This window comes from Pygocentrus nattereri, chromosome 16 (assembly GCF_015220715.1).
Source record: "Pygocentrus nattereri isolate fPygNat1 chromosome 16, fPygNat1.pri, whole genome shotgun sequence".
NCBI lineage: Eukaryota > Metazoa > Chordata > Actinopteri > Characiformes > Serrasalmidae > Pygocentrus > Pygocentrus nattereri.
Genome location: NC_051226.1, coordinates 10,288,596 through 10,300,753, shown reverse-complemented (window position 1 = coordinate 10,300,753; position 12,158 = coordinate 10,288,596). Strand labels below are relative to the sequence as shown.

General features: G+C 39.1%; 1 protein-coding gene across 1 annotated transcript; it reads left to right on the top strand.

Annotated features, from left to right (window-relative positions):
• Nucleotides 1–11,236, top strand: LOC108436808 (glutamine synthetase-like). The gene is made up of 6 exons (XM_017713517.2): nucleotides 1–3,049; nucleotides 3,914–4,075; nucleotides 4,528–4,674; nucleotides 5,627–5,754; nucleotides 7,583–7,782; nucleotides 10,584–11,236. Exons 1-6 carry the CDS (start codon nucleotides 2,869–2,871, stop codon nucleotides 10,918–10,920), a joined length of 1,155 nt encoding a protein of 384 aa, XP_017569006.2. The 5' UTR covers nucleotides 1–2,868; the 3' UTR covers nucleotides 10,921–11,236.
• Nucleotides 11,237–12,158: the final 922 nt, after the last annotated feature.

Here is a 12,158-nt window from a genome sequence, read left to right as displayed (position 1 = left end):
ATTTGTAAAAGATCTACTGACATAACAATTAAGAAAAATCTAATTTATGGACCAAAATTTAGCAACTAATATTCTTAACTTTTGCAACATGTTGTGATTTTATATGTTTCAAACATAACATCATGTCCAACTATTTTACTTAGACTTTAATATAGTCAAATTATGTAATCTGTGCATAGGGTTGGCACCACCTGATGTTTTAGACTTAATTAGGCATAAATACCTAAAATGAATTTCATTTCAGTTTTCACATGAAGGAGATACTGTACTGTAGAATTATGGGATACAGTAGGCATTTATAAACAATTTTACAGGAAAATAATGGACTTGGACACAATAAAAGCACATTCTGTCATTGACCTATATGTAGTAATTCAGTTCCTACTTGCCAGCCTCCATTTAGCCTATTCTTACTCATAGCAAGAAAAGTGGCTGATGAGTATATACATCTCTATTCTAAATGACCGATAAGATGTGTGGTCACTTTAATAGTGCCTTGTTCTTATCAGTGTTTAGAGGCAACCATGTTCTGTCAGACTTTGCAGGTATCGCCCAAAATGATGTCTGGAGAACAAACATGCTGTTATACATGTACATGCAGATCTTTGACTATGATTAGTTTTTTATTTACTAGCTTAGATTCTGAACTATAATATCAGCAGAAGGAAGTGACGCCAGTTCAGCAGAGCCAATACCGCTGCCTCCAGCAAGACTCAGTCCTCAGTCAGCATTTCCTACACTTTATATGCTTATTTGTAAAGTGAAGATGGACCGGACTTAATGAAGAGTTCTGACCCTCTATGCTCTCTCTGTGCGTTTCAACGCCTCCATCTGCAAGGAGAATGACTTAGAAAGAGCCCTCTCATCAGTCTCTGTGAGTCCCAGTACAGTATGTAATTGTGTCCTGAATAACTGGGGTGGATAACTGGCCTCAGCAAATTAGGGTAATTTGTAGTTCAGCTGATGGTCATGCATCAGTGAATGCTTTTCCCCAAAGAATTCATGTGCACTGTGGAGCCTGGCGAGGGGTTCTTTCTGACTGCGGATTTGTAAGCAGTTCTGCACTTCTTTATAGAAGCATTAAAGTAAATATGAGTTTTTAGGGCATTTTTTTCTGAGCTTATCATATTGAAAACAATAAAACATTAACCATGAAATGTGCCGTAACTTTTGCACAGACCACATTTCCATTTTATCCCCCTCCCCTCCGCCCCATATGCTAATTAATTAAATAATTAGAGCTGAATAGGCTATTTCTTGTGTTTTGCAGTATTCTGTAACGCACCATTATAACCCACAGCCTTATTCATTTGACAGAATTCACGATTTTATGTATTGTTCCTGTTTTTGTTGACTACATTAGCCAGCATGCATTACACAAACGTGACAAAGAAAACCGTAAAAACCTGTGATTCTGTCTTTCACAGCCAGAGAAAGACCACCAAACTGAAGTGAGGTATCCATATAGTCAGACAGCTACCACGTTAATGATGGGTTTTAGGTTGTTGTCCTCTTTATCTGCAGGCCACTCCACTGTAATTGTGATTTAAAGACAGTTATTACAGCTAAATGGCTGTAAGACTATATTCAGCTTCCAAATATTAGCTAACTGCCTTCCTTACGTGTTCACCATTTCAAAAAAGCTGCCCTGAAAAATCCCATCGTTTTTCAGCCAATTGTTTTCCCATCTTTAAACTTTATCCTACTTTACAGATGTACAAAGGGTTCAAATTTTAATTTTGGCTAGAGTGTCCTGTTAATATTGTTAGTGTACCATTCACTCCTGAGCCCATACAGTCCTTATATGGGAACTAAGCTGCCTGTTTAGAATTCATTGTTTTTGGGATGTCATGAAAAGCAACACATTTACATATATCCACCTATTCACACTGAAGCTACAAGGAGTGTTCCAGTCCATACTGCTTTTAAATAGGCCCAATACAGGGAAGTCTATCAGCACAGCAACATAAATATCCTGTTTAATTCAAAGGATTAACAGAAGTTAAAATATGGTCATCTGGAGTGATTTATAGCAGCTTTTGTTATATCACATCGCACAATTTCCATAAATGAACCTCAGGGAAAAAATAAAATGTAGGAAAGTGTAAGAAACATGCAGGGTATGAAAAATAGTATAAGAAATGTACCATTTATTTTAACTAATATAACACACAAAGCACAGGAACGATGTTATATGCATGTAATTACACCAGATAAGTGTCCATTTAGTCCTGCAAAATGTGGTATAGGTTTCAGAAAGGGATTGTGGCAGTGGAAGGTAGTGATAATAGAGCGTGTTATTCCATAAGTTATACTTTGCATCTAATTCACTCAGGTAGGCTCTAATTCACCTACGGTAGGTGTTTCCTTTGTGTTGTGGGACATATAAAAGCAGCATTCAGCATCTGAAACAGGTTTTAAGAGTTGATTGGAGCAGATAACAACAGAAAGGACAAGCACATCACACCCCACCCTCTCTGAGTAAGTATGCGTTTAAAAGGCATCATGATCTAATATGTATTTCAGAATGTTCCATATTTTTCAAGGAAAATGTTTTTGTGTGTTTGTGCATCTTCTGTTCTTCAATGCTTTTAACACTCGTGCATTAAAACTGAAAATGCATTGTTTTAAATTTACTAAATTTGCAAACAGAAAGTGAAAGACCTGCATAACAGCATCATGACCTATTCAGGCTGCAGTTATGCAGGTTATACAGATTCTACTTGCATACTTGATAGATAAAGCGAAACAATGCGTTCTGTTCTATTATTCCAGAGACGTTATTGCCTTCTTTGACTCTTCTCAGATATTTTCACAACAGATATTTTCTGCTCATTACTTCAGATTTCAGTCCTCTCAGGTGCTGCAATGTCGACCTCCATGTCCTCCACGTCTGCTAGCTCTCAGTTGAATAAGACCCTGTGCGCCCACTACCTCAGCCTACCCCAGGGTGGGCTGTGTCAGGTTACTTATGTCTGGATTGATGGATCTGGCGAGGGTCTGCGCAGCAAGACTCGAACCATGGAGTCTGAACCCTGTGATGTAGAAGGTACTGCAAGAACTTCTGATTAAACTTCCCCTCCCTGTTTTTTATGGTTATGGTATGGTCATATTGGCCTGCAATGGTGTTATGTGCCATAACTTTTGCACAGGATACATTTTGTGTTTTATTTTTCCCCAATATGTTAACTTTAATAAATGAACAGTAATTGTGCACTTAATGGGCAGAAGCGTACAAGATGTGTACTCTTGAAAAAAATCAGCAGAACACATACTTTGACTAGGGGCGCCCAAACATTTACATATAATTGTATTCATGCAATTGCACTTAGTGCACTTAGATTTTTTAGTTTTGTGCCAAAGCTTTAACAAAAGACTAGACTATAACAGCTGTAATTTAACATTAAAATATAACTTTGTTACCAAAGTTTTGTGAGTGAAAACACATTTTAATGCGCAATGATATGCTATTATTTAGCACAATATATTGGGGGGGGAAATAAAATATAAAATGTGGCCCATACAAAACATGGGGCAAATTTTTTTTGTTTTATTTTTTCCCATATGTTACATTCAGAAACATGTAGACTAAAACCAGCAGAAAAATGCCATATTTAAGTTATTTAAGTGTTTTCTGTAGAGTAGTGGTGGCAAACTGTGACAAACTCCAGCAAAGTTTGGTGATTTTCAGCAAACCCCTGGGTTGAATCAGATGTGTTTAAGTAGGAAAATCATGGACTTCGGCCGTCCACGACTGGAGTTCACCACACCTGCTGTAGATGATGTGTTCACTTATTTTCAATGGAAAATCAACCGAACATGTCATTTGGCCAGTTCGCATATAACTGTAGCTCGTTTACTAATAAACCATACTAACACATTTTTTGTAATCGTTTGGTATGCTTTGTGGTAGATGTTCCAGAGTGGATCTTCGATGGTTCGAGCACGAGCCAGGCAGAGAGCACAAAGAGTGACATGCTCCTGGTTCCGGTACGCATGTTCAGAGACCCTTTCGCTCTGGACCCCAACAAGTTGGTGCTGTGCGAGGTGCTCAAATATGACCGTGAACCTGCAGGTATGAAGAACCACATCCATGCTCTGTGAAAGTCTAAAATAAACAGCCTCAGTTAACAATTTTCAGCAATTTTCAATCTGTAGCATCTGTAGCATACAGTCTGTTACAATGGACAGTAATGTTATTACGCACAGAAGCCAATAGGCAGCTTCAGCCTCCTCCTAATTCACAATTTCCTGATTGTCTACATGCAGTAAAAGACATCAAAATGATTCCAAAATCTAACTGTGTGAGAGAGATTACTTTAAACTTTAGAAATTCCACATATCGTTTCCTCACTTTCACAAATACATAACTTACATGTTAGTTTAATACACACTTAAAAATGATGGTTCTTCAAGGGTTCTTTAGTAAAGAAAATGGTTCTACATTGAACCATGAACACTCAAAGTTAAAACACTCAAAACTTGTTACTTATTATGATCTGCACCTTGATTCTTACTCACGCGTAGACACTAATCTTCGACACGCCTGTAATAAGATCATGGAGAAGGTGAAGGACTTTCACCCGTGGTTCGGTATGGAGCAGGAGTACACTCTGCTGGGTGTGGATGGACATCCTTATGCCTGGCCAACAAAGGGCTACCCTAAACCACAGGGTGAGAAACAAAACATGTTATAAAAGATCTTTTTTAACATTTTTTTATTGAGGAGGCAATGCTATGCCTAACAGTCTGATAACAGTCAAGAATCAAGCCGATATTTCTTCCGATATTGCTTCCCTCTATCACATATCAACTACACTGCACGATGCAATACACATCAGACAGTCCAGCATAAGAGTAAGCAGTTGGGGCAACAGTATGTTCACTATTGCGTAAAGCTATATTGCACTTTTTCCTTGTATAAAATAATTCCTATCGCACTTCTCAGCATAATTCTTAAAAAAAAAAAGAAGATTCCTGTCACGATTGGCCCCTCCCAGTCCTGTCCATGTGTTTGTGTTGTGTTTTGGTCTAGTCCACGTGCTTTTTGTTTTGATCCCAGTCCGGCCTTGTTTGGTTACTCCGCCCCTGATTGTTCCCACCTGTGTTTCCACCTGTGTCTTGTGATCCCTTGTTAGCCCTTGTGTATTTAAGCTCTGTGTTTGCCTTGGTCTGTGTTGGTTTTTGTACTGTTTGATTCTACTGTTTGAGTGTGCTGGTTGTTTTATGTTTATACTTTTTGGAGTCCTGTGTTCATTTTTGTCATGTCTGTCCGTCCTCCTCTTCGTGTCGGCTGTATGAAACTGGACCGTTTTGACCGTGACCCTGGATTTGCCCATAATAAAAGTTGCTTATCTCAGCACGTGCGTCCGCCTCCTCACTCCCCAATATAATTCCCCTTTGCACACTGTGGCATAGTGCTTGTCTTCAACCGCAGCTACTCAGCGTTAACAGTTTACATATACCTCCATTTTTACATTATTACTGCCCTTTACATTGTGTTGTCTATAAAAATAGTAGTAGTATGCAAGTATATAGTGTATAAAATACTGCCATAGCTTTAAACATGGAAGCTTCAACCTAATGCTTTACAGGTTCTATATTTTCTCTCTGTCTATGACTTCAGGTCCGTATTACTGTGGTGTAGGAGCAGACAGAGCCTTCGGTAGAGACATTGTGGACTGTCACTATAAAGCCTGCTTGTACGCAGGAATCAAAATCAGTGGCTCCAACGCAGAGGTCATGCCCTCTCAGGTAATCTCCTACTCTTGTCTATGTATAATGAACAAATGCATATGTATACAGTACTGTGCAAAAGTCTCAGGTGTCTCAGAAAATTATATGTGCAGTCATTTATCCGGACATTCATTAGTTAAAATAAAAAAAATTACTAGAAGAAATACAAATGCATTTTAATGTTATGTGTCAATGTGCTTATTTCCCAAGAATGCCCAGTATTTACATTTACCATCCAAAGCATAAGGTTTTTTCAATGCTTAATTAAATTAAATCAGTAGTGCTGCAGATATAACTGAACAAATCCATGAGTGGAGTGCAGCGAATCTCTTGCTTCAATTCCTCTAACCAACATATTATTAACTTTTTATTTTCTTTTAATTGAAAACTTGTAAGTGTAGTTGTAAACTTACATGTATGATAGATGGTCCGCATAATGCAAATGTATACAGTGTATCCTTTACCAACTGTATTGGTTGGTATAGTGTAGTGGGTAAGCTTTCTATGCTGTAGACCCCCACTGTAGCCTGGGGTTCAATCCCCCACGTTGGCAAGCACTACACTATACCAATAAGAGTCCTTGGGCAAGACTCCTAACACTACCTTCGCCTAACAGGGCAAAATGATCACATTGCAAGCCGCTCTGGATAAGTGCGTGCCAAATGCCGTAAATGTATCCAATCCTCTTGGGGAAAGAGGTCCTTGATGGTATCACCTCAGTCACAGTGATTGTAACCGGTAAGGTATTTTTGTCTGTGTCTTCTTCGATGCCTAAGACTTTGCACAGTACTATAAATATTTGGCAAGGGAGTGGATTCCAAGTCAAAGTGGAGTTTGGTTTGATGCTGTTCATGGCATAATCTTTGACTGTTATGTGGCTTGGGAATCACAGTCTGCTTTTGTAACTAGACTGCTTAGAGGAAGAATTGGGTCTAGTGCTTATTACTATTTAAAGCAGTAAGACACAAGAGGCGGTGCATTACTGTTATTTTGTTGTTTGTATGTATGGGGTGTTGTTAGGCATAGATCAACGCCTAAAATTCCTTTGCCTGTTGTAATATCACTGAATGCACAGGTTTTTTTTTAATGGTGGCAATAAAAAAACACACATCCTCAAAAAGAGGACCATTCTATTAAATTTGATTAGGTAGATGTGCTCTCACAGTAAAAAGAAAAAATAATTCATTTAAAAAAACAATTAGGTATTCAGACCTTAGATATTTACAAGGATTCTGTTATGATTTATTTAAGCCCACTGCTTTAATTGAGACAGTAATAATCTAAATGTACACAAAATCTTCATTTATAAAGCACTTTCTGTTGGGAAGTGGCTGCCCCAAACCCTTGTCCCTACATTTACACCTGTGTAAATTTACCTGTGTAAATAAAGTTACCTGTGTATATGTGTAAATACATTTACACCTGTGTAATTGTTACTTGTAAGATTTTGATTTATCAGGAGTTTTGTTTACCATGTATATTTGTTTACCATTGTATACCATGTTTTCGTGTCACTACTGAAACACAGAGTTTTAGTCCATAGGTGGAGGCTTATTTTAGCCCCACCCCTGCATTTCAGAGCTGAAAGTAAGACTGCATCCCTGTTCGTCTTGGCCACAGGGTGAGCAGTTAGATTGTATTGTCACAACACATATCCGATTCCACTCTGAGCTACAGCAAAAGCACATTTGGTACTTTTTAAAAAGCTCAGTATGAATGCAGGACACACTACGTGTGGTTCAGTGACACATATCACTGAACATCTCTGTGCTCTGTTTGCTAAAAGCTGAATGCTCTCTGAGCTCTGTACAGTTGGTTTAGTGTGTTTGGCTCTGTGTGTACGCAGTGGGAGTTCCAGGTGGGCCCGTGTGAGGGGATTGAGATAGCAGACCACCTGTGGATGGCACGTTTCCTGTTGCACAGAGTGTGCGAGGACTTTGGTGTGATCGCCACATTGGACCCCAAACCTATGGTAGGGAACTGGAATGGAGCAGGCTGCCACACCAACTTCAGCACCGAGACCACCCGAGCTGAGGGGGGGCTGGAGTGAGTACTGCTGAAGCTTTCAACATGAATACAACATATGACATCTACACATTTCAGATTATTACATATTACACCACCGTTCAAAAGTTTGGAATCACTTGTCATCTTAACGGTTGTTGTTATTTTAATCAATAACATATGCAATGTTAATTTAAATATTATAAACCAGAAACCTGATGGTAGGTGTAGTTGTTTTGTTAAAATTTTCTATATTTTTTTTTCGGAAGAACACACACACGCAGACACACACGGCACACACACACACACACACACACACATACACACACACACACATTTTCACACCGCTTCTCCCTCAGGGTTGCGGGGGAGTACTGGAGCCTATCTCAGACTGAACACAATAAATAATAAATAAATAATAAATAATATACAATAATTCTCTATTTACAAAAATACTTGTCAAGTTATCTGCCTTGAGATTTTCCACATACTCTTCAAACAACAACAATTCTCATCAAAATCCATCCATTCCATTATGGAATCATGTATGACTCTGTTCATCATTGAATACCTTACATTACACAGATTTACAGCTTACGACTGTCACAGCAGTTATCTCTGCTACTCTCCCTCCCTGCGCCAGCTATACCACCTGTTCCACATAGCTCCACCCCTTTGTTTTCCACTTCGCTGGCATCTTGTGTGTAACCCCACCTAACAATTGTTCTCAGGTGTTTCTTGTTTCTTCACCCTGCCTCCTTCATCTTCATCCTTCTCACACCTACTAATGAACTGAAATGTGTGAAGTCATGGACCGTTTTATACATGTACTGGCAAAAAAATTGGTTTTATATGCTGTGCAAAAGTCACCCTTCATTTATTCAGTTTCAAGTCGAAGTGGTCATTAAGTACAGGTTATTCATTTTTTAGCATTAGGAAAAAGCAACGGAACATACATTTAACAGTAAGTGACTGATGGTTCAATTTTCCAACATGTAAACACTGTTAAATTTTTTAAACGTACTATTCACTCCCTTAGTTTTCATGATATGATGAAAACACACATTTTCCTACATCCACCTATTCAGGAATTTAGCCCCACCCATTCATTCTTAAGCTGTAGGTGAGGTTACGCTCATGCATTGAAAGTACAGTAACAAAAACAGCCTGTTTAATTCTAACGAATGAAGAGAGGTTGGCAAAATGGTGATGCAGGAATTGCTTGTGACTGTTTTACTTTGGCCATCCTTTGCCTTTATCACAGCTTATGAGGCTTGCTTTCAGTTTTTCAAAGAAATCTGCAGCTACACATTCTTTCAGACTCACGTGGAAAGATGGACAGAAACACCTGTGGATTTTTTCCAGATCTGAAGCAGGAGTGGAGCTTGATTTTCTCCTCTATGTTCTGCTTATCTGATAGCTTATCTTTTGGTGGTCTACCAGGTCTTGCATGGTTGTTTTTAAACCTTTATTTTCTCTAAAGGTTTAAATAATTTTCTGAACTCTTTTTGAAGCTCTTGTTTTGTCGTTTATTTTCCTTGGACTTTCCCCTCCTTACGCAAGTGGCTTATCTAATATCTAAACTCCTCACTTACAGTTGTTGAAAAATGAATAACATTACTGGCTTAATAGTCGCTGTGACTATTAAGCCAGTAGCATGAAATAAATGAAGGGTGTTATCTGCACAGTGCTGTAATTGAAAACCTAACTTGTTGGGTAATTGATTCCAAACATTTGAACAGTGATTTCTTTTGAACAGTAGTGTTTATTTTGTCAGCAGCAGATGTACAATGTTGATTTAGGTTACTGTTAAACAAGTTGTCCATAGGTATGTGTATATATATATATATATATATATATATATATATATATATATATATATATATAATATACACACATACCTATGGACAACTGCTAATCTAGGATTTTCATGCACAACAATCTCTAGAATTTACTTAGAAAGGTACCAGTGATTTGCAGTTTTGCAGACAGAAATGCTTTGTCAGCCAAGAACGGAAAACTGAGGCTACAGACTGCACAGGCTTACCAAAACTGAACAGCTGAAAACTGGGAAAAACACACCTGGTCTGATGAATCTAGATTTTAGCTCAGACACACAGATGGTAGAGTCAGAATTTGGTGCCAACAGCATGAATCCATGGACCCAACCTGCCTTGTGCCAACAGTATAGGCTGGTGGAGGTGGTGTAATGGTGTGGGGAATTTTTTCTTGGCACATTTTGGGTCTGTTAATATCTATAAGTCATCACTTAAATGCCGCAGTCTATTTGAGTACTGTCGCTGACCATGTGCATCTCTTCATGGCCATAATTTACCCATCTTCTCATGACTTCTTCCCGCATGGCACCATGTCACAAAGCAAAAGTCGTCTCAAATTAATTTGATGAACATGACACCGATCTTCATTGGCCTACCCAGTCACTGGATCTGAATCCACCTTTGGGATGTGGTAGAACAGGAGATTCACAGCATGACAATGCACCTGAAAAATTTGCAAGAAGTGCATGATGCAATCATGTCAACATGGACCAGAATCTCAAAGGAATGTTTCCTTCTAGAATCCAAACTATGAAGGACTGAGGCTGTTGTCCGAGCAAAGAGAGGCCCAAGTCCTAAAATGCCTGGCCAGTGTACATGCTGTTGCGTACTAATACACATCAAACCGAACTATAAATCACAACACACACTTACTCAGACAGGACAAGGTGTTCTTTATTTTTATTGGTTCTATTTCAAGCAAATAATAAAACCTGTTTGAGCCTCTGCATATTATACATATTTCTTGGTTTCTGTCTGTTTCTCCCCAATTCCCCACTACATCAGGCACATTGAGACGGCCATAGAAAAACTCCGCCTGCACCATGCTGAACACATAGGGGTCTCTGACCCTCACGGTGGACAGGACAACCAACGACGACTCACAGGCTTCCATGAGACCTCCAAGATCCATGAGTTTTCAGCAGGAGTGGCTAACCGAACGGCCAGCATCCGCATCCCCCTTCAGGTGGACCTGGACAAGCGTGGCTATTTGGAGGACCGCCGCCCGGCTGCCAACTGTGACCCATATGCTGTGACTGCAGCTATTGCTCGGACCTGCCTACTGGTGGAAGAGGAGGAGGCAGATATTCTGACTGATTTGGAAATTAATGAACTGGAATAAAACACTTCACCTGAAATAGCTTTCATGCACAACAGTTGCATTCCTGTTAATGATGTTTACCTGTTAGAATTTACCTTTGTGCTCTGTCTATTCTCTGCTTCTTTTGTTTGACAATAAGTCAGAATATGAAAGAAAATCGCAATTTCAGCAATGATCATTGATGGCATTAATGGCAATGTTATTATAGTTGTAACATGGAGGAGTGAGGAGGCGGACACGTACGCTGAGATAAGCGACTTTTATTAAGGGCAAATCCAGGGTCAGAGTCGAAACGGTCCAGGTTCAAACAGCCAACACGGAGAGAATGCAGATCAGACATGACAAACAGAAACGCAGACCCTCAAACAAGAATCAAACACTACAAACATCCAAACAACAAAGACCATCAAAGACTAGGGAAAACACAGGGCTTAAATACAAGAGGGCTAACGAGGGTTCATAAGACACAGGTGGAAAACAGGTGGACACAGTTTGTGTTGGTCATCCTCTAGTCCTTCATCAGTGGTCACAGGACACTGTTGGCTGGATATTTTTGGTTGGTGGACTATTCTCAGTCCAGCAGTAACACTGAGGTGTTTAAAAACTCCAGCAGCACTGCTGTGTCTGATCCACTCAGACCAGCACAACACACACTAACACACCACCACCACATCAGTGTCACTGCAGTGATAATAATGATTCACCACCCAGATAATACCTGCTCTGTGGTGGTCTTGTGGGGATCCTGACCTTTTATAAATGGGCAAAGTATGTAGAGAAACAGATGGACTACAGTCTGTAAACTACATAGTGCCCCTTTACTGAACATGGAGCTGATAAAATGGACAATGAGTGTAGATAGAATGTAAGTGTACCTAATAAAGTGCTCAGATCCAGTAACCCCAGATGAAAATCAAATTCATCTGCAGATAAAGTATCTTACATATTGTTATGCATTTATTTACAAAATGAAGATATTGCAACAGATCAAAAACATAACATGCTTAAGTTTGTCTCAAGCTTTGAGGGCCCATGTTCTGCGTGTATTCAAGTACTTTATTGTATTTGTTCCAGAGGTCCACTTTAAATGTTTGTGCAGTTTTTATGTACCAAAAACAGCCATAATTCATTTTCACATGATCATTTTCCAACCTCTCTTTATCCCATAGAATTAAACAGGCTGTGTTTGTTACCATTCGTTTGAGACTGATCTATGTAAATGAGCTCTGTTCTGATTAGCTCCTATGTGTTGTATCTTG

Excerpts from the sequence above, each read along its gene's own strand:
- LOC108436808 (XM_017713517.2), top strand. The coding sequence starts at position 2,869 with ATGTCGACCTCCATGTCCTCCACGTCTGCTAGCTCTCAGTTGAATAAG. Across the intron at positions 3,050-3,913 it reads TGAACCCTGTGATGTAGAAG|ATGTTCCAGAGTGGATCTTC; the intron begins GTACTGCAAGAA and ends GCTTTGTGGTAG. Across the intron at positions 7,783-10,583 it reads CGAGCTGAGGGGGGGCTGGA|GCACATTGAGACGGCCATAG; the intron begins GTGAGTACTGCT and ends CCACTACATCAG.